Genomic DNA, 26,089 nt, shown 5'->3' with positions numbered 1-26,089 from the left:
ATAAGAACGCTTTCCGCACCCCTTTTTATAACGTGAGCCGCGAGCGGATTGGCTGAGCCGGGCCGGCCGCGGCCCCGCCCCCGGTGCCTGTGCCGCCGCCATGTTGTGCGCCGGGGCGGGGGCGGCTCAGGGGCCGCCGTGAGGCGGGAGAGCAGGGGCGGCGGGCGGTGCTGGTGCTGGGCAGGGGCGCTGTACTGGGCAGAAGAGAAGGCGCGGGTTGCCGGGCTCGCTTCTCCGGAGGGAATGATGGATGCCGTGATCCCCAGTAGTGGCGAGATGGAGCGGGAGCAGCATCAGCGGACGGAGAAGACCAGCGCGGGCGTCCTCGGAGTGGGGAGTAACAGAGCGGGAGCCGCTGAGGACACCACACAAAATGGCGGACGCTCTGAGAGCAATAGCGCTGGGGAGGCGGTGCTGGTGGCTTCTGCTGCTGCAGAGGACAAGGTCCCCACAAACCTCAGCATCACTGGCAGCAGCCAGCGCAGGAGCAGCATCTCGACGGCACATGAACAGCAGCAGCCGCCCAGCGGTGTGCTCGGGAGGCCGCCCCCTCTCCCTAAGCCCCCAGAAGACCACCAGCCTCTTAGGAGGAACTTTCAGATCCCCAGGAAGAGGAGAGAAAAGAAAGGTTGTTCCTTCCCTCCCCCTCCTTTCTCTCCCTCGCTCCCCTCCATCCGATCCATCAGGCAGGCTCCCAGGCACCTCACACGGCTGCATGCAAACCCTGCGGGTGTGGAGGAGGCTCTGCTGGCTCGCACTCGCGAGGCTGCTGCAGAGACGATTTTAATGTCAGGCTTTTACATTCTTTCCCTACCCCTCCCTCTTTTCTTTCTCCCTTTCATTTTGTCACAAGAAGGAGGAAAAAAAAATCAAACCCAAAACTCGGCTTGAATTTGTTGCTTTAAAAGGAGGAGAAGCTCGATGCAATCAGGGTGGGCTTTGAGTTGATCGCGACTCCGCTTCTGGAGGTGCAGTCGCATGCGGAGAAGATGGTTCTCTGGGACACGGACGTCGGAGAAGATGGTTCCCTTTTCTCTTCCTTCTGACCTCCTCCCTGCAGGAGAGGAGTGTAATCCTGTGTAGGATAGACTAACAAACAATGAGTAGAATTGTCCTTCATTGATGATACACAGAAGACTGTTCTTATCTGGTGAAAGTTCTTTGCAGGGGAGAAGGGAGTATCCCACGTTCTTGTGCTTCGCCTTGGAAGCATTCTGCTTCCAAGTGTCCAGGGTTTTTTTTTTGTTTGTTTGTTTCAGACTAACTCTTCCTCTAAAAGCCAGTGGCATATCTTGCTTTTCGCAAGACTCTCCTGGTTTCTGCTTAACTTTAATTTTGGTAAGTGAAGTTGAAGACACATCTGATTTCCTCACAAAAACTGATCTAGTTTCTTTCCCTTTTGCAGTGTGGGGTCAGTAACTAAGTCCATATCACAAAAATACTTGTTTGCGTAGGCTTCTAGTTCTTCAGAGAAGAGTCTAACATCTTAACTTCTTGAAATGCTTTCTTCTGTAAGGAAGAGATGAAGGTAGGTTTATTTCCTTATCCAGTCTTTCCTTCCATTATGTCCCCATTTTCTTTCATTTCTTTCCCATTGCCACCCCGCTTGGGCTGGTACAAGTCTGGCAGAGATTCATTGTAAAAAGGACTGGGTTGATTGGAGGAAAAAGGTCCCTTATAATTCATCTGACAGAAAAATATCTGAATATAAGATGGTGCCTCGTGCACTTCTGTGTGTCACACCCCAGTGTGGTTACGTGTGAATACCTTTAAATATATCTCAAAAAATGTTTAGTACTTAACCACTGACATTTGAAGTTCCAGTATGTAGGAAAACCTGCAAAATACCTTTTCAGTCATCTAATTCATTATTCGCTTATGCAGAGCCATCTCCTGCAGTGTGCAAAACGTTGTAGGTATGTACTTCAGTCCTTGCAGTTATGTGGCTTCTAGTGTAGAAGAGGAAACCATTCTCTGCCTTCAAAAACTGACTTCCTAATGTCAAGGTCATTTAAACCATTCTTAAGGCCTTACTCTTTGGTGCAGTTGTCTTTTTTTTCCATTTCAGCCTACAGAAAGGTTCTTGGGCATTGTAGTCGTTCTGCTGACTTAAGGTTTTGGAAGTTCTCACAGCAGACCTTTCTCCGTTCAGTCCATGGTGCTCGTGGGCTTAGGGTTGCTGAGTGTTGGTCTCTCACCATGTGATCAGTAACGTGCTGTGACAGCACCGTTGGTAGGCAGCACTAGCAGAAGTGGACTGCCAGTGTGGTCTTTGAGGACAACCAGATTGCTGTTGGGATTTGTGCTGTCATTTGAGAAATGGGGCAATTCCATCAGTTCTGGAACTGAATTAGAATCTCAACAGTGCGTTGATCATTTGGCACTGTAGGATATATGCTACGTGCCAGTGTTCAAATATGTCTTACATTGCAAAACAATCAGGAAATCATCAGTCTGTCTCAAAAGGGCTCTCTTGGCTGGATTCTGAAGTCCAGCATGAAACAGTAGCTTCCTCCATACTTCCTTGCTCTGGAATTGTACTTATTTTGCTTTTTAAACTGCCACTTCTTTCTTGGACGTACCATCCTGAGAGATACCTTGATTATGAAAGCTGAATTGTAATGTACAAAGTATGTACAGGATGACTTTGTCGTAGGTGTCTGGGGTTTTTTTTTGGTTTTGTTTTGTTTCTTTTTTTTTTTCCTTATTTTTCTTAATTTTTTTAAGAACCAAAATGTGTTTCAGGGACAATTTTTGATTGTGAAGCAAATAAAAATTGAATCTGTAACGCAAAAACCCATCATTTTGAGATTCAGCTGCTTATTTAGCCTTTCTGAAGTGTGTCTCCTCTGGAGACTTAAGTAGGGACTGAAAGTCAATAGAAAACCTTGCAATGTGGAGAAATGAATCTGGAGGAAGCACAGTATTTAAAAAAAACAACTGTGGTTAGTTGTCACTGAGAATATTTTTCTGATTTCCTCATTCTGTTTCCCAGTGTAAGAATTCAGGAAACAAAACTGAAAGGTTGGCTGTGAGGTGACTTTTTAAAGATGTGCCTTCATTTGTTTTCCTTGTTAGAACAGTCTTGAAGGTTTGTTTTCTTGGTACATGTGGACTCTCTTGAGTAGCTTATCTCTTTTGTTCATCTTCCTGCTTAGCCTGTTGGCCTGGTGTCTTCAAAGGTTTTCAAGTCTGCTTGAAACTTCAGAGATTCTTAATAGGACTAGGAAAGCAAATTTTAAGGATAAAGCACAAGAAGACCACTTTTAACTGGCTGAACTCTGACTTACAGTACCAGAAATCCTGCTGATGAGGCAGCCAGTGACTTAAAGGGGTTGCTTGTTGGTTAAAGCTGGACATTTGTTTACAAAGTCTGCCAGGGTAACTGGCTGTTTCTCAGGCTGAATGGGGGGAAAACAGGTCTTGATTTTATCCCTGAAACTCTCAGCAATATTTGCTTGGAGGTCCAGGCTGTCCCTTTTCTACTTAATCATTTTGCCTTTTCTAATTTTCCATATCTTTGGTAGACAACGTGTATCTGCTGTTTGCTGCTTGGGGAGTTCAGTCTGTCCATGAACTTTATAACTATTTAGGTCTTTTGAAAGGAAAAGACATTTTGGGCAGAAAAAGCCACGAAGTTTATGGTTCATTTACACCACATAATTTTGGTCTTAGTCTTAAAAAATGAGCAAAAAAATGAAGACTTAAAATGGTGCTTCTCAGTGGAGTTTGTGCAGCAGGAGCACTTGTATGTGAAGAATGCTGGCATTCTGCCCACTTAGCCGATAAGAACATCAGTAATTATTTTCACTTAAAAGTTGGTTCAGGATTTCTTAAGGAGGATGTCTCTGTCTTCTTCGTGTTCTGACTTAAAACAACAAATTCACTAGCTCCAATCTCAGCTTTCTGAAGTTGAAGCATCAGACGGCTGTGAAAGAGAATCATGGCATGTGACATGCATCCAAACATCCGGTCCAGTGCCTGTCCCTGACTAGTTAGTACTCGTTAACTCAGTTTTCACCAAAAAATACTTAACATAAGTTCCAATGCCCTGGGTAGAAGCTGAACAAACACAGTATTTACTTATTTTTACTTATGCAAAGCAAGCCAGCAAAACGCACAGTAATTGACTTGTGTTATAAGGATGCTGCAGGTTAGTCCTTACTTTATTGCTGTTTAATTAACACAGGACAGTAAAGGTGCAGCACAACCCCCTCGGGTTTGTACAGCAAGCCTGCAAGATGCATGTGTACACACTGCTGGTCTTTGATGTAGGACTGGAAATCAGCTCAGTGATTTCATCATTTGCCTGGTAGCAACAGGCTTTGGCAATGCTGAGAAGGTCTAGTTTAGTACTTCTCCTTTTTTACTTTTATTTTTGTCTTGCTTCTGAACTCCTTCCTTTAATTGAGGTACAGGCTGTGCTGTGGTGACATGAAGGTTTTAGAACATCGCTGCCCTTGAACAGCACTGCTTAGGTGACAAACTAAAGAGCAGTGCCTTCCTACACCTCAGTGTTCCACGTTTTTATTAAGAACTTGAAGTCTGCAGTGCCTCAAATTCTGCAAGAAAAAAACTGCAACAGTCTTTAAAAAACCTCTTTAATTTTCTGTATTCCATAATTTAAGGAATAGGTAGAGCCCTTCCATAAAGCTGTTGAGAGCTAATTGGATAGTAGTTTATGTAGGTTCTTCCTAGCAGGGGAACGGGGACTTGCTGCTTTGGGGCAAGTCTGAGCTCACTCATCAGAGCTTTCCACGAAGCAGGAAATGTTTAAACACAAATGGGAACATAGTTGACAATTCTTGCACGCATGACAGGATCTTAATTGGTGTAATAATGTGGCTCTTCCTAGACTTGGATCTGGGAAATAGGTAAGACGTGTGTGCTTTGCGGTCGCTCTTTCTTGCTGATCCTGTAGCACTTTCTATCGCTGGGGCTCCACGTGGAAGGGAGAGGCTGCTTTTCACTGAGCAAGTAACTCGGGAAGGACCTGGAAGGGAAACGCTGTTAAGGAAACAGGAAATTTGGACAGGCAGCTGGCAGAGGTAACCTTCTGCCTTAAATGGTCCTTTTGAGGAGCTGGCAGCACGTGAAACTCAGATCTTTTTGACAGGGAGTTACTAAACCCTGGTGGTGTAGTGCCCAAGAGCTGTTTGGGGATGGGTGGAACAGGAGGTGCTTTTCCAGTACGTGTATACATATAGTAGGCTTGTTTTCTCTTTTATTAGTAAGTATTTCTCTCTTCAGTACAAGTGCATTCAGCCTTAGTAATGCTAAGTTGAAAATTCCATTCTCTCTCAGTTATCTTTTCCCCCATATTGCTGTCAGCCTTTCAAGAATGAAGGTGTTATTAAAAGGGATGTTATAAAAGCATGATTTCTTAATCTCAGAACTTAGACTCTTAAAAAATCACTCACTGTGCTGGTGTTGGAATCATTGCTTGACTTTAGTTTGCCCATGTGGTATTACATCCTAAAGTGTGTGTATAAATGCAGCTTTACTAGATAACACAAAACAGTTTTCATTAGGAACATTTGTTTTATATAGAGGCTCATGCAGTAAATATTTCCTGCAAATGAGGAAAAGATTGCTATCTAAACTGCCCTATTATTTAATGAAATTGGAGAATATACTTTGAAGATGTAACTAAATTTAATTTGCTGTTAGAGTAATGGTAGATGGTCTTTTGTGAGATTAGTGCTATTGTAGTTCTTCCTCATGGAGCTATAGTAAAAATTCTGCACTTCTGGTGCGTGGTTTGCAGGTCACCCTGAGGAGAAAAAACACTTTTTTTGTGTTGTACTGGTTCAATTCCCCCAGAGATGTTATTTTCCCAGCCACTACTCTTAAAATCTGCGCTCACATTCTCCACTGGCCCACTCTGGGATTGTTCTTCTGATCAGTTTGTCACTTTGATACCCAAATACAGATAAAGGAGCTTGGGGACATGAAAGATTCCCTGAGGGAATTCAGGCTAAGGTTTGCCCAGAAGGAGAATTTCTACAACAGCAGATAAAGGAAGGGCTTTCCTTCTGAAGCCATTATCATAAGGAATGAGATCATAAAGCATGAACACAGGCAGTGGGATTTTTAAATAATGGGAACTTACTTGTCTTCTTAAAGCAGTATTGAATTTATTCATATGTAGCTTTAGTTGCCATAAGCAAGCAAACACAAAACCCCATAATGGCTCTGAAGCGAGGCCAAGCTGTGAAGCTCTCGTTGAGGTTTTTATTAGAACAATTTGTTCCTGCTTCTTAATTAAAAGAGCTAATTAGTTTAATTACAGTTCTGAAAGTTTAATTACAGTGTTTTGCAATACGTATTAGATGTTTTTCAAAGGGTAAATTCAGACTTGAGGTGCTTCCCTTATAAACTTCTGACAACTAGCAGCTACTCCAGAGTAGTGTTAAAAAAGCATGAAGAAATGGGATTTTTTTTTTTTTTTAAGATGCTATAATTCTAGGCAACTTAAAGGTAAATTTTTCTAAAGTCCATCTTTTCCAAATATTTTAGGTGTTTTGTAATCTAAATTGAATCACGAACCATTTGTCTTCATGCATTAACTGTCAATGAACTGGAGAATTTGGGATGTTTTTTCCGCATGTATATCGGTGCTTATTATTTTATTTCTTCTCTTTTATAGCACTCTTTCAGCCAGTAGATGCAGGTTCTCGAGAATTTGAGGATATTTTGAAGATTCTGCATTCATCTTACTTGGATGCAAGTTCAGTGCCCAATTTTCATTACGAGAGAGCCAGCTTAGTTCATAGTGAACTGTTGGAAAAGGAAGTGAGTATACTTGTGGCTTCTCCTTAAGGAACCAGTCAATATTTTTTCTGAATCTAGAGGCAAAGACCTGGAGATTATTTTCTACTTGTGTGCTTAATGCTTAATTACAATTAATTATGAACTCACATCCCCAGAAATGTAAGCAGCTATTTTTCAGACAAGTTTATTACTGCATAGATGTAAACTCTCGCCTGCCAAATACAATTTTTCTTTTAGTCTTTTTTGAGTATTTGGCACCACTTCTCTCTGTGTATTTTTAATTTTCAAAAGTTTTCTTAAACTTTTATGTCTTTTTAATAACCTAGAAAGATGTCTTCTTTGCAAGGCCTGATGTTTCCAGTAAAACTTCAGATTAAAATATATGCCTGATACTAAATTTCCGTAGTCTCTGTAGTTTTGTTGTTTTCCAAGAAGTACTTTAACAAGTTGACTACTTGAGGTAGTAAGTGGGGCATTTTGGGTGAAACACTTCTGTATCTTATCTGGTGTCTCTTAAATTCAGCCTTGGCTTGTTTTCATCACTCTGAAATCAGTTTTCATTCCCAGTGCCAAAAAGCTTCACAGATGAAGTAACTGAATATATAATTTATTTGCTGTAATTACTATCTGGGAGCTTTAAAGTAAACTGAAGTATTTTTTGCTACTATAACATTAAATATTCATGGTTACAGCTAAAGAGTATTGCAGCTGGTAAAAACCACCTCAGTAGCAGGGAGGTGCATCTGCAGAAATACATGCACAGTGTAAGGGATAATCTGTCTCCTAAAAAAAGAAAAAGTTGTATTTTCTGCAGTGTCAAAGATGATGTGGAAGGCATTGAGCTGGATGGTTCTAGCTAGTTCTGCTAACAAAGATAAAACAAAAATGTTGTTGCTCAGGTTTATTTGAAGAGTGTCTCTTCCTTAAAAAAACAAAGAAATACTTGGGCAGATAAAGCCAATTATATTTCCCACAGATACAACGATTTTGAAATTTAATTTTAGCATACTAGAGTGTCATTTGGATCATCTTAGGATTATTTTTTGTACCCTTGGATCTGCTAACATAGATGGGGTCTTAAAACACTGAGCCTTGAGTGTGAAGGAGTGATCTGTCTTCCTGTGTTAAGAACTTTCTGTAATAACAGTTCACAGAAAAACGCAGGGAGCTGAAATGTGATGGTCGCCTGGAAAAGGAGCTTTCTGAGAGCTACGCCTTCCTCATGGTGGATCGGTGTCAGGTAAGGATGAAAGGCTTTCTCCTTTAGCAGTGAGGAGGTTTGGGGTTTTTTTAGTAGTTTTAATTTTTTAATTCCAGCACTGGAAGGTGGAGAAAAATGGGAAAGGGATATAATATGTCACCATTTAAATTCTCTATTCTCTGCTACTTAAGGTAGCTGTAAAGTATCCTCTCTGGTTTGGGCTCTGTTTTATAAATAAAAGGGTAGATTTTCTGGATGGCACGTGGATGTTTACTGGTTCTGTGTTTGGTTTTTTTTTTTGAAGAAGAGGAATATTTTGTGTTTTCATTGCAGTTGGGTTTTGGTGGTTGGTTGGGGGTTTTTTCATCAACAAGATAACCTGTAATATTAGAAAATGGATGTTGTCTTCTGTGTGTCCTTTTTGATCATATACTTTTAATCAAAGTGATGTAAAGGGCATTTCTCTGCTTTTTCTGCTGTTATAGAGCCAGGATTTCTTAAGCATTCAGTCATTTGGCAGGTTTACTTCTGTTTTAAATATTAAAATTTTCTGTCTCACAAGCAAGTAACTTTCATAAACAGTGTTTAAGGTATAGGGAGACTGTTGTTTTTCAGGATACAGGTGAGGCTGTGTAACTGCTTCATGCTCAGTGTTTGACTTGCACAGTTTAACAGTTCTGTAAAGCAATTCAGACTAGTCTTGCCTCTGTAAGGGTTAGAGTTATTTTTTAATATCAATCTAAATTCTGTAATTGTCATTTCTCACTGTTTGTTCTGTTCATATCCTGGCTTTCCTGATAGAGTTGCTTAAAAAAATGTCTGTTCTCTTTAGATCCAAAGCATATGTGAAAAGGGGCTGGAGGTTGGCCACTCCAGAATATCAATCCTCGGCAGCCCTTCCATGGGTAATTATCTTCTGCTTACAAGTGCTGATGTTGCTCAGTATCAGTTGCCAGATAATGTGACACAGTTGTGTAAACTTTCAGTCCTTTTTTTGTCACTTACTGCAGGAATATCCCAGCCAGGTATTTTTAGCAAAGTAGACAGACATCAGAACATTATTTCGTAACTCTGTTTTTGACTGGTTCGCTTAAATTCCCTTCCCAAAGGGAAGAACTAATTCTCATTTTGGCTTAAGTCAAGCCAATATACCACATCTTTCCAGTGAAACTGGGAGGCCAGAGAGCTAATGCAGTGTGTGTGGCTGTGTGCCTCTGTGTTTGTACATACACACCTGTGCATTCAGAAATACCCTGTGCACGCAGTGGCTCAGTATTGATAGAGATAGAACTAAAATTCTTGATTCCACAAATCCAACCAGAGCATAGTAGATTGGAGACTTCAAAGAGTCACAAGGTGTTAAGGGTTTTAAAAGAGCAAGACAGTAAGGTCCTTTCACAAAGCTTTTCACACAGAAAATTAGGAAATAATTTTGTCATCCTCTGTAAGAGTAACGTGGTAAGAGACGACATGAATATTGAAGGCAGAACAGAGGCGAGGTGGAGGAGAACAAAGGTATGTGAGTGTAAAGGTTCTGGAGCCAATTTACCAAAGCTGTTAAATACAGACTTGGAATGAGAGGAACCAAAGCAAAGAGTTCCTGAGTTCAGTTGTGGTGCTTTGATCTGAGGTAGTCAGCCAGACCAGCAAAGGGCAGTGTTTGAAGCCTTAAAATCTATGTAATAATTAAGTGTTGAAAAGCACAAAATTATTTTACCTTTGCACTTGAGTGTCAGTTTTGTCTTTATTATTTGATGTACCTTGATTTTTAATCCCACGTAATGGTTTTTAAACCTCTAATATGTTTTAACATTCATCATAATGTATTCTGTTGGGTCTTTTTTATACCTCTCTCAGGTGTATATATCTCCAAGTATGCTGATTTATTGCAGCCTAATCCTCTAGAAACAGGAGCAGCTGGAGATGTGATTGTTTTTAAAATAATAAAGGTAATTTTATCTTGCTATTCTTGAAGGATTATATTGCTTACCGATAACACACAGGTGGTTTTAACCCTAATTTTAATTTGCAAAATTATCAGCTTATAGAGAAACTAGAATCCTACCAGGCTTAAAATCCAGTGTTGACACTGGGTTTACATAATGCATAATAAATTTTTTATAAAAGGAAAAAATGTATTTTCTTTGTAAGTATGAAAATAATATACTTCTATAATTTACTTTTTTAATGGCCTATTTTATTTTCCGTGCTCTTACTTCCTTTGATACTTCAAGCAATTTGCCAGTTTTCAGGAAAAAGCTTCTGCTTACAGTTCTTCTGCTTTATTACAGGGAAAAATGAAAAGCATCTATGACCACATTGATATGAAAGCAATGGAATCAACTGTAAAGAGTGTGTTAGATCCAACCCCAAATCACGAGTGTCACATTTCAAAGAATGCACATAAAATAACCTCCTTGTTGTCTTATCGAGCCTATGAACGAACTCAGGTAAAGTTGAGCATGTGGTAGCTGCTTATACAGAAACTTCACAGAGAGAACTTCTGAAATGGTCAAATCACTGCAAATACAACCCTGAGCATGTCCTGTAGAGCTGCAGTGGGTGTGTGGAGAGGCCCACAGGTGCCTGTATTAGAAAATCCAGAACAACATGTCAGCCTCTCCTGTTTCCCTTGTGTGTACCTGAACCTGATGGAGAAGATCTCCTTCAGATTAGAGTGTAGGTGGAATGGGAAGTAGCTAGGGAATGTGCCTGGGAACTGGAATGTAGGCTGGGGAAGACAATATGAGATAATAGGTGGAGTTGGAAGTGTAAAAGTATAATTGGCTTGTGGTCATTAAATGAGTCTCATTAAAGAGAAAATGTTGGCTAGGAAAGAACAGTATTTTTTTTCTTTCTTCTTTTCTTTCTTTTGTTTCCCTTATCAGATTCTTAGGTTTGGATAAGAATGAGGTGAGGGAGGAGAGAATGGAATCAGTTCCAAGCATTTGTGTTCCTCCAGGTGTACCATCTCTATTACTGCAGTAATCTGGTGCAGTCAGATTATTGCACTGTCTGTACAGTCAGGATCCTTACTTGAAAGCATTCTTTTCAGTACTAACTTCTTTTGTCTTCTGTAAATGAGAGCTGGGCTAAAAAATGAATACGTTTTTTCATTTCTCATTATAAACTTGCCTTAATTAACATTTAACATTAGAATTTTGTGACTGAACTAAGGATAGACTCCAAAACTCACTGCAAGGCTTACTTTCCTCAGTGAAATTTTTTTGTTTGTTTGTTTTTGTTAGTTGTCCCTTACCTCATCAAGAATATACTTTCAAATAAATGGTGCAAAATTATTTTTTCATTCTTGATTAGCTCCTGAAGTAGTGTTCATCTGTCAGTGGTTGATAAAGGAGGGAGAAGGTAAAAAAACTACCTTAGTCGATTGTATTATAAAGTACAAAAAAGAATAGCGTTTAAAAGCTTCCTTATTTTAGATACCAGCTTTTAAAGAAATTGACTGTTGGTCCAGCCTTCTAATTTAACATTGTGCTTGCTTTTTTTTCCTAGTACTATTTTTATGAATATGACTTTGGTGAGATAAGGCGAAGACCAAGACATGTTTGTCCTTATGCTGTTGTTTCATTTACTTATAAAGGTGACATGGTGCAAGGACCAAAATTCTTGTCCTCATCAAGGTAAGCCAGGAAATGAGTTTTGGAACTGCATGCAACATGAAGAATTCATAGCTTCTGGCAGTAGCTTAGAATTGGTTTCAATGAACAGTGCTGAAATGAATGGATGTGTCACAGGGGCTTAGCATAATAAATACTTCTAATGCAAAGCAAGAAGTGGCAAATTGGTTTTATGCAGCAGACTGTCCCCTGTGGGAAGCACTTCCGCTGTGTTTTTTCCACCTACTTGGCTTCTGCCAAGGTGGAATGCATGGTATAGTGGGGGGTTTTTACCTAACTGAGGAAATTCATGGATATAAAAATGTTCACCACGTTATCTTGCTTGGTATTCTAAAATAATATTCTGTATATTTTGTCACTGAGCTCTTCACGGATATCTTACTGCTGGTGGAGAGAATATCTAAGTGGGCAGTTGATCGCAGATAGCATGTGATACCTGTGCTGATAGGAGGGCATTCAGATGTGGGAGCTCGACTATGGGCTGCTGAAACTCATTATCAAGATACCTGAAATATCCCAGGCTGCTGCAGCGTTGATTGCTTGAGGTTACAGTCAGTTACCAGTGGTGCTGTTTCGTTAGGCTGATAAAGTATCCTTATTGTAAAATGCAGTGGCCAGAATTTTCTGTTACAACCCAGTCCTTCTGTCTGTCTTTTGCTTAGACCAAACACCTTCAACACAGATAGAAGAACAGGTAAGAATGAAGTGCATTTTTTCGTTTTTGTGATACAGACATGGAAAGTTTTGGATGTTTTTCCCCGTGTGATTTTATGTTCAACCAACTTAGTTATGCTGACTGTGTACCTGAGTGTTATCCTGTACCATGCTGATTGCAGGCATCTCTTCCTGATACTGGATGGTGGAACAGACACCTTAATATGTATCTTCTTTTACCAGAACAAACCAGAAGTGAACAAAATCAAAATATTTTTTCCCTCCTTTTTTATTTATAGTGTAGTAAGAACTGTTCTTCAGTTCCTAAATCTCCTGTTCAGTGGCATTTCAAATAATATAATCCTCTGTCCTGCTTTTCCTCATTCAAGCCAAACTAATATGTATGAAAGTGGTTGACAGTTAAGGTAAGGAAAGAGGATATAATTTCTCAGGTGTTGGGATCAACGGGATATAGGCAGGTGTAGGTAACATCCAACCTCCTTTACTCTGCTTAAGCAGTTCAAAACGTGATAGGATTGAAATCACCCTGTCACCTTTTAACATTTTTGTCTGGTCTGGTATTAGTATAAAATTTTCCCTTAAACTGGTTTTGGAAATTCAGCAGCCTCTTTGCTACCATTTTCTTTCAGTCCCACTTAGCAAGTGGTTTCACTTAGTCTTCTTTTTTCCATGTTAATTTAGAGAAATCTGCTGTTACAGTATGGAGGGGACAGCTTTGGAATAAGGGCAAACTTGTGTGCCATGTTTCCTTAAAGTCAGCAACATGCTCCTTCCCTCCATGCAAGCTGTGAGTATTGCCATTTAAATAATTAGTCTAAAATACTGTTGTGTTAAAACTCTTTCTACTGGATTTGGGATATATTCAGATGAAAATCTAAAATACTAAGTGCTTTATATATGTCAGACTAGACTGGAGTCATACATGTCCAGAGCTTCCTGGAGTTCAGGCACACAACTGTTAACATCTCTTTGCTGTTCAGTGTTTTGTTGTTTGTGATTTTTTCTTTTTCCCTTGGAAGTGACACACACTCCTTTGCAAGAGTAAACACCATTGGCACGAGATAGTCCAAAGAAATTATTTTTAAGAGCATGTGTTTAATAGTTTCAGGTCACTGAGGGTAGAACTATGGGAGGTAAAAAAAGAGGCCCTTATTTTTTTTTCTCCCTCCCCCCACCCTTTTTCTCCAGCCCTGAGAAGCTTGAGGTTGAAAAGGTTGTCAGCATTGATGAGCTGAAGAAAAAAATTTCACCAGCGTTGTTCTTTAAAGAAACTTACCAAGTAGGAAAAGAAGGTAAATAGTTCTACTTTCATTTTTTTTAAATTCAGAATTTTCAATTTTTCTGAACTACAGTTTTGTTTCTGTTTTTCTTACCTTCTCTTTTTCCCCTTGTGTTGTGTCAGTGTTGAAGGACGGCCTGTACTGTAGCCTGTATGAAGTTGTGGAGAAGTCCCGTTCTGGGAGTCACTTGGAGGGTTTGCTTCAAAAACTAGAGAAAGAGAAACTTGTGAGTGCGACAGATTTGACTATTCCTGTTTTTAAAAATCATTTTACTAACTGGTAATTTGAGGCATACTAAAAGATCCATGATCTCACTGGAATTCCTTAGCTGGCATATCCTAAAATATTGTAGCAGGGCTCTTCTCTGCTCATGACAGAATTTATCTTACAGTCAGTAAGAGTATTTGTAGCGAGCAGACGTCTCTGATGGAAGCAGTTTACTCTTTTTTGCCTGAAAACAGGTTCTTGTGAAACCACTTCTGGACAGAGGATTTCTTTTTCTCCTTTCTCCTTGGCAAATGATGTCCCCTTATGGTAAGCATACTCTGTGTTTTCTGGGTTTGAGCTGGTTTTGTTGTTTTGGTTTTTTTAGGGGGAGTGGGTTTATGAGTACTAGAGTGTCTTTTGGCACATAGTGGTGCTCTCCTTTGTAACTGTTTTTGGTTTGTTGTGTTCTAGACCACCAAGCTGGATGGTCCCGTGTGTTTCATGCATTATTTCTGTTTCCAGAGCCTAGAGGTGTAATTAGCTCAGGTAAGTTTGTTCACTGTTGAGAGTGTTCTGTACAGGCTTATTTAAACATAGATTATATTCTTTTGAAGACCTTGCAGTGTTACAGGCACTCACTGTAAACTAGGAGTGACAGTTTGTATTGATTATGGTCGTAGTGATGGTGTTCAAAAATATTTATTTCTTCACAAAAGGAAACATCACCTGTTTTAGGTTCATTTGTTCATATTTGAGAAAGTAAAACTTGTTCAAATTTCTTGAATGTGTATTCTGTTATAACTGAGCATCAGTATTCCAAGAGATCTATGCATTGGGAATAACTAACATAGTGAGGGATTTCTTAAACCATCAAAACATTAAGGACAGAACATCTGAAAGTCTTTAATGTACCTGTAATTTTTTTTTTTTTTTTGCATTGGGATATACGTCAAAAACTAAGTCAATGAGCAAAGAACGTAGTGATACAACATAGTAAGATGACTGAAAGAACTTGGTATTAGTAGAACTTTAATGCTTTGGGATGAGACTTCAAAGTTCCTCATTTCCAGTAGATATTTGCACTAAGCAGTACTAGCAGCAGCATGCAGTGCTTTCAGGCCTGCTGTGAGTTACAAGTGATATTGGCAAAACATCCCTCTTTTCAGGCATTTAACTTTTACGAGGAAGTTCTTGTCTCAAGTCTTGGCAGCTTCCCAGAGTCTTAGCTCTGTATTTCTTATTTAAAAAAAACACCAACTTTACATTTTTCTTATTTAAGTAACAATTGTGAAAATTCCAGCAGTTATAGATTGGGTAAGGAGAGGGAAGCTGACATTTAAAGTGTGTGCATGCCAGGTACTTAAAAATACTCTGTTCTTGGTGCAGTGACATCTCAAAGACTTGTGAGCTCCAGTTTCTGTCAAACACAAGGTTAATCACTGGGTTGAGTCTTCAGGGTGTTTAAATGATGGAATGGAGAAAAGTTTCAGTTTGTCATTGGAAGGGGGGAAGAGTGTGAATAAATAAATTTTAAAAAAAGGATACAACTTACAGCTTCCTTGAAGATGTGGTAAAAGGATCTAACTTCTTCTCAGGACGGGGAAATCCTGTTCAGTAGAGCAGTTTAAATTGGAAGTGATGACTGTATGTATCTAGGACACAGGTTACCACCAAATTCTGAAAATAAGTGGTTCATCATGACTGTGAGTGTGAGTAGGTTGACTTCTAAGTAGACTTTAAAGCTGGTTACGGAACAAAAGACCCAAACTTCTCTGGCTTCTGAATCATTTCTCCACAGTCATTCCAAACTGTGTCTCACCCAATATGTATTAATAGAGAATATTGCTAACTAGTCATCAGTTATTGATAGCTTCATGATTTGATTTTAATTTTCTCCTACAGCAGCACAAAGAAGTGTTCCATTTGGAAATTCAGCTCCCATGGTTTCACGTGAAAAAAAGGAAATCATTCCAGAATCCACAAGGTTTATTTCATCTCTACATTTTGCTTTAATCCAGGCTCGTAAAGAGACTAGTCCACCCTTCGATCTTGTTGTTGTTGTTGAAAAGTATGTAAATGAGTATTTGAAAAAGCTCTTTCGTGGCGCTCTAAAGGGTAGAGAATTTAAATTACGTGAGTATTCGACGCGGTTGGATGACAAAAGATATGTTTATCCTGCTCCAAGATATAAAGCTCATATTGATGAATACTTGCAAAACTATATCTTTCGTTGTGGGACGTATCCACTGCCTCTTTCTAAAGCTAAAGAACTGATTGAGAGGAATTTGAGACCTCAGCAGTTCAGTCCCATCTCAGACTATGAAGCCACAGAAGACTACTCGGATTTTGCCAAAGCAACATGCGTGAAAAGAATCCATGCAAAATATGAAGCCACTGCTGCCAAGCAAAAGCTGCTTCCTTCTGGAGATTATGATACTGAAAAACTCAAAGAACTTATTAACTTAATCCAGTGTAGGAAAAAAAATGTAGGTGGAGATTCTAATTCTGAAGACACCAGAATTAGAAGTGGTCTGAAAAGAAAGCTGGAAAAAGAGTCTGAAAGTTTGCACAAATACTTAAAAAGGAGTGAATCTTCAGAGAATATTTGTCAGTATGATGGTAAGAAAGTCTTTGTTTAGAGTTCTTCTTTTTAAACATTGTAATTCAAAGCATATTTAATCTTCATAGATTAAATATTTTTTGCATGCTGTAGATATTTAATGAGTGGTGATTCATTTGAACATTGGCCTGAGATCTACCAATAGAGAGGAAGTTTATTTTTATGTAGTTTGTCTCTTTCTAGGAGACAACAGGAGTTGTCATGCTTTTGTTCTGCCTCTTTGGGAAGAAGGCAGACTTTCCAAGAGTTTGCTTAGCTGTGGAGCTGTCCCAAGACTTTCTAATACAGAGTGCTCAGACTTGATATCATAATGTCTTTTGCAGAGTTTGACTTCAGGCTTTGCTGTAATTCTTTATGGCTCCAATACCCTGTATAATACCTCAGAAGTTTGGATTGAAGGGAAGAAGCATAGTTAAGTTTTGAAATAGCCAGTAATGTGTGCAGTGGGACAAAGGAAACAATAGTATTAAGATTGAACTATGCTACACATTATCTACAGTCTAAACCTCAGATAATTATCACAGATATCATCTGACATAAGATCTGCCAGAAAAAAAACACCCTTAGATTTCTGTTTCCCTGACCCTTTTCCGAAGGCAATGATAGAAGCCTCCTGCAGAAGGGGGAAAACTGAGGAGCAGCATTGCACAAAGAAGAGGAGTTTTACATCAAGCACCAGTCACTCTCATGTGTACATGACTCACTTTGGAAGATGAAGTGACTGATCTTAGAAATAAATTGCCCTCTTGAGAGGGACAGAAGATACGGGCATGTAGGGATGGAGGAGACAAAGGGCAGGCTTTATGCTTGGCATCCTTGCTTGGAATTCTGTGAACCTTAAGGATATTTTTACATTGATTATTCATGTAAAATATGTGAATGCATTTCTGCCTGGTCATCAGAACAGTGTCTGTTCATAAGTAAATTTTGACTTACCTCCCTCAAAGGTACCAAGCCAGCGACATCTGTCTGTGGCTTGAATTCCATGGTTTTATATAACCCTGGAAATCCATTTGTTTGTCTTGTAAAAAATCTTACCTAAATTTTGTGAGCTTCAGTATCTCAGCATGATTAGATTTTTATTAGTCAAACAGCACTTTACAATTCCATGTTTCCATATATTACAAGTGAATTGGAGGTTATTCAGATATTTAAGTAGTTGCTTAGCCTGTCTTGTCCTGAGAAGAATAAATAGCTATGGTATTTACTCATCCAAGGGGATGAGTGCAAGAATAATAAACCTGTTCTAAAGTTTTTTTCAGTATAAAGAGACACGGTACATTTTAGATCTATCCTTAATGTAATATAACTTAAGCATTAATTTACTCATCAGCTTCCAGAGCAACAGGGATAGGATGGGGAGAAATAAATATTGTGCTCCAACAAATCTTTTTCTTTCAACAAGTGATGTGAATGTTATAAGGTTTCCATAAAATACCTAGATCACAGTATGTGACTTCTACTAAAACATAACATAGTGTGGTATTGAGTGACCTAGAAAAAGGTAATTATTTAACTGGGAGAGTACTAGCTTTACAAACTGCCCTTTTGTCAACACGTACCTGTTTAAAAGATTTTGTTAAAATAATGTATTTGTACAGTATAAATTGATGCTAAAGAGTGAGACTGGGGGTATGTGGCAGATGTTTTGGAGGGGTTTTATTTTAAGACTTGCTAATGGATTACTTTTCCCTCCTTACCCTATTTCAAGGGGGCAGAACCTCAGATTCCCTACACTCTGTTTTCTCAACTAATTCTGGTCTGGGTGGACACGATGCTGACTTCAGGCAGCAAGACAGATCCGATTCTGCTGCTGCTGACACACGTGGCCTCATTAAAATACTTTTGGAAACAGTAGCTACTGGAGGATGCTTGAATTCCTCATTGGTACAGTCTGTAAATCAAGTTTTAGCATTACGCACTGATGAAATGGAAGAGGATATGAGACAAAATTATGAATATGAATCCATTCCAGCTCAGGGTCATGAGCTTCCTAATACTGCTCAGGCTGACAGTGTTAACTTCAAGGACCCTGAAAGCCTAGTGATTCTGGAACCTGATGTGCCATGTCTGCCCTACCCTGTCAGTGCTGATCTACGGCTTCCAGATAACGAAGTAGGCTTTGAAGACACACTACAGTTACAAGTAAGTGAAACTGCCAAGGTGCTGATAACAAATGTACTATTTTCATAAATAGTATGAGACTGAATGAAAAAAACATAGATAAGTACTGACTTCTCTGTGAAGAAGGTTTCCTGTTTGGTAGGAACATATATGGAAATTTTCTTCACTCTTAAGTGTGTGTTCTGGTTCCTTATATCTGCTCTTTCTGCAATAAAATGGGAGCAGAGTTGACTTACCTGCATGCCCAGCTCCCTTTGTGTGCCTTCTTGGTGCAGTGGTGTACACGAGTTCCAGGCAGACTTCTGACAGCACACAACTGGCAGAACACCCTTTGCAGAAGGCCCTTTTGCTCAGGGATCACAGGGCCCCAGCTGCTTGCTCCAGCACATTACCCTACAGGAGTGTTCTATGACCTCTGGTACTGGTACTTACACACATGGCTCAGTTTCTAAGTCATAGAGCAGGAAAGAGTTTGTCCTACCTGTAATCTCTGTGCTGTTTTGCTTCTAACCACCTGCAATGTGAGATGAAATAGGATTGTCTAAGGGCGCAGTACAAGTTGCAGGCAGTGCCTCAGCAATGCCAAAATCTCATGGTTTTAGTCAGGTATCAAGACAACAGCCTGAAAAGGGCTGGGGAGCAACCAGTTTTCCCCTTCTTTCCTCTTTGCCCCACCCAGCTTCTGTACTGTAAGGCACGTGCTCAGGACTGCCTTAGTTACTTCATGGTAGACCAGGAAAGTACCTCATGTAAACATTTCTGAGTTTGACTTCACTGATGGCAGAAGTGCCAATGTGCTGGTGAACTCAAGTGCATTCTTACTGCCAGCTGTTCAGAATGTAAAAAGCTTAATGGCTGGCAAAACCAAAAGAAATGGTTTTGAGCTGAGCATTTTGATTGTTTTTTAGGAAGCAAGCATTGGAAGCCTAAGTACCTTTGAAGACTGCAGTCCTAGTGCACCTATAGAACATGTGCATGGCAGTCAACATCCCAACTCAAATAATACAGGAGAAGTTGGAATGCACTGGAAACTTATTCCAATTACAGGTAAGATGGGTTTAACTCCTCTATTCCTACAAATAGTGAATGAAAACATATTCTAAAGGTTTGTATCCTTCATGGATCCCAGTTTTGGGTCACATTGGTACACAAGCTCTGCCTGTGCAGTTGTTTCTGGTATTTGATTAATACAGAAATCTGCTGGAGGAAAACAAATACTAGTGGAGAATATTGGTTTGCCTACATAATGACATAATTTAGAAGTGCAAATGCTTTAAAAACAAGCAAAACTGTAGTTTTGAATGTGGATGGTGAAGAAACTGAGTGCTGCAGAAAGGATCTGAGGTTTGCGTTATGAGCGGCTTTCCGCACTCCTTGCAGCATCAGTGAAGCTGTGTCAATAAGCACCATCAGGCTGATATCCTCCCTTTTGAAGCTAAAAAAACCTCGTGTTCACAATTGTGAGATCAGACTTGCAGCTTGCAGTCCAACTCCACAAGGTCACATGTGGCTAAAATAAGCTTTTTGAAAGTGAGGATTATAACCTAGTAGCAAATGAAAATATTTGAATAATTTGTCACCCTGCATGATTTCTAATTTGATTTTTAATTTGTAATTGAGGCAGTTCCTGTTATGCTTAATCATGTTATTGCTAGGAAAATTCCTCGTATTCTGCTTTTTCAGCAAACTTTGACTGTATTGTTCCACTGTCTCAGGAGCTGTTAAATGTCCTGTGCTTCTGTACCTCAGCAGACTGTAACACTTGAGTCTTTGGATTTAAGTTGGTTGGTGTGGGAGACACAACAGTAATGCTGTTTTCAAGCTGTTTGGGAGGTTTTAGTGTATCAGCTGTGTGTGACTTGCAAACATGAGGTGATGATGATGACGATGAACTCTTCCTATCTAGGTCTGAAATCACCAGAGGAGCCATTGGTGTATTTGCCACCAACGGATGCCCTTCCTAATGACCCCCGGGTAATAAATAGACAGAGAAGTTCTGATGACCAGTTTCCATACTCTCCATTTTCAGACACACAAAAGGGGACAGCAGAAGATGGACATTATACAGGACAAGTGGAGAAACCTGAAGATGAGTATGGGGTAACGGACCACCCTTTTTCAGCTAAGCATTCCATTAGTGCAGTAATAGAAACGACCCTGTTAGAAGAATATAATCTCTTTGCACGAAAGATTCAAGAAATTTTGCAGCAGAAGAACATTGCTTACGTTAGTGGGATGCCCACACCAGTCTTCTCTGCCCGAGAGAGGATAATGAGACTTTCTGAATACATATGTTTAAAGGCATCAGACGTGTCTGTCCAAGAATATATAGAGACACTGAATGAAAAGTTGCACAGTGTCATTTTGGCTTCTTCCTGCTTTAAGGACACTCAACCCGTTTATTCTAGTCCTGAACCATCGGAAGTTGGGAGCAACACTGCAGCAAACCCTGTGCCTGACACACTGTGCAGGGACGCTGACACAGCGCTGTTACCAGAGCCACTGGGCAATAACCTGCTGGAAGATCTGCACTCCAGTGAGCAGCCTTCATCAAGCTTGCCCCTAGTGAAGGAGAAAATGGATCATGTGAACACTAAACCAGAGGATCAGACCTCTTCTAGTGGGGATCTGATGGAGCCACCAGAGAAGACACAGAAATCCCCCGAGAACCTAAACATTTCAGCTCAACCAGCTTTTTCTAATATTATAAGCCAGATAAAACCTGAAGTATTTACCAGCTTGGTCAAAATTATGAAAGATGTACGGAAAAATACTGTCAAATTTTATATTCATGAAGAGGAAGAAAGCGTTCTTTGCAGAGAAATCAAGGTAAATCTGTTTCAGTTCAACTTCTCTATAGTGTCAGAATAGAGAGCCTTTCAAATTCAAATGTATGAAATTGGACTTACAAACATAAAGTAGTCTGACATTATTTCAGAAAAGGTTGAATTGTGAAAGTGAATTGTGTGAAAGTAGGCTGTCCTGTCCCATTTCTTGTTTGACCTTTTGAGGTAGTCTTGCTTATATTTAGCTTTTACATAAGTCTTTTTCTTGCAGTTGGAAAGCAGAACAGGCTGTAGGTTGGTTCTTTCTGAACATCCTGCCAGGGGGTGGCCTTACAGAGAAAAGATAATAAGGGAAAAAATGTGATAGCTTACCATTTTAGAAAGAATGTATGGAGAGTCATTGTGTGCCTTTTGGTTTTTTCCCCCTTCCCCTCTAGTTAATAGTACTGATAACTTTGGGAGATCACTATTCTTCTGTAATAAAATGGGTAAGTTGAAAGTGAAATAATAAAAACTTCTGGCTTTACATGAAAACTCAGGCTGTTTGATAGACTGTCAGTTGGCCACGACTGACTTGGTGAAACAGCCAATCTGTGTCTTGCTGCATCCTTCTGGTTAATGTATGGGACAGACAAGGAAGCCACTCCCTCTGAGATGCATCTGAGTTGAAAACTTACCTGCCATGGTCATCATCTGAGGATTGTTTTGACCAAGCTATTCACTTTTTTCCCATCTTTTCTTTCTTGGTGGTAGGATTATCTTATAAAGTTGCGTAATACAGAGTGCCATCCAGAGCAGTTCCTTAAGAGAAGAGCTGATTTAGATAAACTGTTGATCATCATCCAAAATGAAGACATTGCCAACCTCATCCATAAGGTATGTCACACACAGGTAAATGTGTGCTAGAAAAAGCTGTTGTTACTGGTGGGATGAGCTCACTTTGAGCCAGGCTGCTTTCTCTTGACAACACAGCATTTAAATAGTGCCCCGTGTTTAGTTGCTGTTTGAAGAAACAAAATGGTTGTGGTAAAAATGGTCTTGTTCATCATGTACCCACAGCTTCTTCCACCCCCACACACGTGCTAATGTGTATTTATTCTTAGTAGCTGTAAAGCTGTAGAGAGGCCTGAGTAGTTCTGCATCTAGTTCTGTGATGCTCTAATGACAGGTGAAGGCAGCTCTCAGATGACCTTTAGATATTCCTGACAGCTGGGGCTTATGAACCAGTGTTGGACAGAAAGTGAAATTATTCCAAATGCTCAGCTTCCATTTGCCTAATTCCTGTTATGTTCCTGAGAGAGCACCTCCCCAGGCAAGAGAAAAAACCAGTAATTCCTTGAAAATGTGTTTTGAAATTTGGTGTTTGGCATTAATAAGTAGGAAAGTTCTGTAGTTGTTTTTTTTTTATGACCTTTAGTATACATCTCTGATTTTCTAATGTTTTTAAACAGATCCCATGCCTAGTAACTTTGAAGAGGCTCTCCTGTGTCAGCTTTGCGGGGGTTGATAGTTTGGATGACGTGAAAAATCACACTTACAATGAACTGTTTGTGTCTGGTGGTTTTGTTGTGTCGGATGAATCTGTCCTTAATCCAGAATCCATCACTACAGGTGGGTGTGATGCTTCCTGAAGCTTTAAAACAGACTAAAAGCCTGACATTTCAGACCCTGAGAGGTGCTGTACTCACTGCAGTGAAGGTTCTGTGATGTTTTTTGAGAATTTCAGCTAATTCAGTATCTTTCTCACCTCAGTGGCCTTACTGAAGGACATGTGAACAGGGACATTTTGTCTTAAGTTTGTATTACATTGTGTAGTTATGTACATGGAACTTTTATTCCTTACTACTCAATCCACAAATATGGTAGGAAAACATATTGAAAACCTAAATTTTTTCACTTTTTCTTTATTTGAAATTGAATAGTTAATGGAGTTACCATTTTTGGTAACACTGTATGACTGAGATCAGTTTTTAAATACCACTGTTGGGCACCTGACCTACAGAAAAGCAGCTCAGTTTTGTGATACTGTTGTTGGCCAGTCTGCTCAGAAGAAAACCTGAATAGTTGTGTGACTGTGCTGTGATGGAAACAGAAGGCAGCTTTATGTATATACTGAAGCAGTATTTTCAGTTTGCATACCACAAAATTTAACTTCTATTAAATATTTCCATAACAGATAAACTAAAGCAATTCTTAGAGTTTCTGGAGGCTCTCAATACCCCAGATGGGAAATGGCAGTGGAAAGTCCACTGCAAAATACAAAAAAAACTGAAAGAGCTGGCGAGGTAAGTAATGTTCTTCAGTGCCACCTGTTAAAATGCTTCAACTTTTTCATTGTGCTCTCCAAATCCCACCTCAGTACAACTCACTCTCATGTTTGTCTTCTAATATTTAGACTGACCTTAAATCAAGTATTTCTAACATTGAGCTTTTCCCCCCATTGTAGGATGAATGCCAATGCCCTGAGTCTGCTCACACTTCTGAACACCTATCAAAAGAAGCACTTGGTTGAGATTCTGTCTTACCATAACTGTGATTCTCAAACTCGAATTGCTCCAGACCTAGACTGTCTTATCAGGCTTCAGGCTCAAAACATACAACAGAGACATGTTGTCTTCTTAACAGGTAAAGCCCAAATTTGTGAATACCTCTTTCCCTTTTTTGATAATAGGTGCTAAACATTAATACAAAATCTTCTATGTGTTTAGAAAAGAACCTCAAAACATTCTCGAGTTATGTTGATAATGGCATAGTGGTTGCTGCTGTTGATGACTTCATGGAGAATTTTAAAAGCCTCGTTGGGTATCACAACTCGGTTACGGAGCAGAGCTGCCTTCCTGCCTCCGGAGCTCACCAAAGACAATCAGGTAACGTTAAACTCACTTAAACTTCCATTGCCAAACTAGATGTGTGGGGTGGGGGGTCCTTTAGACAGTGTGCCTTGACTCTTGTCAATGAACACTGCAGCTGGCAAGGAAAACCCAGCTCTCCAGCTACTCTTTTTCTGTTTTAAATGATGGGGGAAAGGCAGCTGGGATGGAGCACCAGAGGAGATCTTAAATACAGAAGGTACAGGCTAACATGGTACTCGAGGCACTAGACAGAGCAGTGTAACCATCTCTGGTTAAGGATAAACTTTACTACCTACCTTTATCTACTTTTAGTAGATAAACTGTACTGAGATGTCAGTTTTTGTACTCTTTTAATTGAATACTTACCTGCTGTGTAACTTTAGATGCTGTTTTGACATTGCCCCCTTTGGAGCTGGGAGTTGGGATTTCCCAACACTAAATATGAACACAGTGTGCAGAATCGGAGTAACTGGACACTCCTCCTGAGGGTTAAGTGTGTGTGTTGAGTAAGTGAACACGAGTGGCAGAAGACCAAGACTTAAGTGCTATTGGACTTGCTGACCTGAAGCGTAACTCGCTGTGAGTAGTGTATGGCCTTTCTAACCCAAGTTTGTATTTCAATAGGACTTTCTCTCTTTTTTAATGTAGTTCTTGTAGGAAAGGATGAGAAGGATGAGGAGGACATGTCTCTGGATTCAGGGGATGAAATATCACAAATAGAAATCTGCAGTGATGCCTCTAAGTATGATACTCATGTGGAAGCTTTGCAGACAGAGGCCAAGGGCCCACATGGAGTAGATGCTAAAGAAAGCTGCTTATCAGTTACAGAGTTATCTCCCGAAGCACAAACTGGCCTGGTGGAAAAGACTTCTAAAAGTGACTTGGAAGAGAAACAGCCACTTACTCCAGGTTCTACAACATGCTCTGCTGAGGGAGAAAAACACAATTCAGTTGAACAAACTCCTTTCAGTAACTTCCCGGTTTACAGCAGACAATTAAACATGTCCCATCAATTCAGCCACTTAAATGTACTCACTCATCAGACTTTTCTGGGAACAACATATCCAATTTCTTCTGCAAATCAAAACCAAGAAGGGAGCAATTATTTTCTCTCTGCCTACAGTCAGAGCATGGATACAGAAAAGTCCTCATCACCTGGTGGCTGGGACAGCAGCTGTGATTCTTCCAGGCCATATTCAGAACAGAAATAAACTCTCAAGTCTCTTTTTCTAAGCTGCTGTGGACTTCTCAGTTTCTAAAATGTTGGATTAACAATTTCTATTTTATTCTGGAGCAGAATGTTTCTTGTTCTTGTTATCTCAAATGTTTTCTTGTTCTATTTAAATTCCTGATGGCTTGTCCCTCTTGGAACCATCTGAAAGTTTAAATAAATATATATTTTTTAACGTTTACTGTACTTGAATTATCTTGTTTGTTGGCACTTTTAAGTTTCTACATTTGTATTTGACCTGTTACCTGGGCTTCAGTTTGAGGTCTGTTTTCATGTAAAACTGAATGTTTGCCTAAAATATGTGAAAGAGCCAGTTTTTTCTTTTTTTAACTGTAAGAGTATCCAAGTCACTTTTCTTTACATAAATATTAATGTATTTATTTGACATTGACAAAATTTTTGTATAATGTTTTTACATAGCTCTAAGGCAATGTAGTTATTTTCATGACTATATACTGGATTTTGGCTAAATACCTCAATTAGAGTAACCAATGGTGCAGTTCCATTACAAAAATTGAATAAACTCTTAATGCACAAGGGACTTGCTAACTAACACCTTGCATTGTCTGTGGTTTTTATGTTGTTTGCAAAATATGGGAGAAACACCCAAACTTGGCTTCATGCACAGAATTGTCAGTGTTATGGCACCATCGGTGTCCTTACAGCTTTTATCTGGCCACTGTAATTACTGTAATGAGAGG

General features: G+C 39.7%; 1 protein-coding gene across 11 annotated transcripts; it reads left to right on the top strand.

Annotated features, from left to right (window-relative positions):
- The first annotated feature begins 5 nt into the window (after positions 1-5).
- Positions 6-25,937, top strand: TASOR (transcription activation suppressor). Of its 11 annotated transcripts, none has more exons than XM_027640836.1 (23): positions 6-628; positions 6,650-6,795; positions 7,922-8,014; positions 8,808-8,880; positions 9,833-9,924; positions 10,267-10,425; positions 11,489-11,616; positions 12,225-12,307; positions 12,970-13,075; positions 13,477-13,580; positions 13,691-13,794; positions 14,030-14,102; positions 14,247-14,321; positions 15,678-16,394; positions 18,107-18,540; positions 19,428-19,566; positions 20,549-21,348; positions 22,059-22,181; positions 22,757-22,916; positions 23,482-23,590; positions 23,752-23,930; positions 24,014-24,172; positions 24,541-25,355. In XM_027640836.1, the coding sequence occupies exons 1-23, from the start codon at positions 244-246 to the stop codon at positions 24,594-24,596; spliced, it is 4,497 nt and encodes a 1,498-aa protein (XP_027496637.1). In that variant the 5' UTR covers positions 6-243; the 3' UTR covers positions 24,597-25,355. The 11 variants fall into 11 exon arrangements, with proteins under 11 accessions (XP_027496637.1, XP_027496634.1, XP_027496639.1 ...); XM_027640833.1 differs by having other exon boundaries at positions 7-628; positions 20,426-21,348; positions 24,980-25,937; XM_027640838.1 differs by having other exon boundaries at positions 7-628; positions 12,276-12,307; positions 15,681-16,394.
- The last annotated feature ends 152 nt before the right edge of the window (positions 25,938-26,089 follow it).

This window comes from Corapipo altera, unplaced genomic scaffold (genome assembly GCF_003945725.1).
Source record: "Corapipo altera isolate COAL_440 unplaced genomic scaffold, ASM394572v1 55, whole genome shotgun sequence".
NCBI classification, from domain to species: Eukaryota; Metazoa; Chordata; class Aves; order Passeriformes; family Pipridae; genus Corapipo; species Corapipo altera.
Note: the sequence above shows the minus strand (reverse complement) of the source record. Positions and strands in the feature narration are given on the sequence as shown.

Excerpts from the sequence above, each read along its gene's own strand:
- TASOR (XM_027640828.1), top strand. The coding sequence starts at position 244 with ATGATGGATGCCGTGATCCCCAGTAGTGGCGAGATGGAGCGGGAGCAG. Across the intron at positions 13,076-13,476 it reads TCCTTCCCTCCATGCAAGCT|CCCTGAGAAGCTTGAGGTTG; the intron begins GTGAGTATTGCC and ends CTTTTTCTCCAG. Across the intron at positions 23,931-24,013 it reads ACATGTTGTCTTCTTAACAG|AAAAGAACCTCAAAACATTC; the intron begins GTAAAGCCCAAA and ends CTATGTGTTTAG.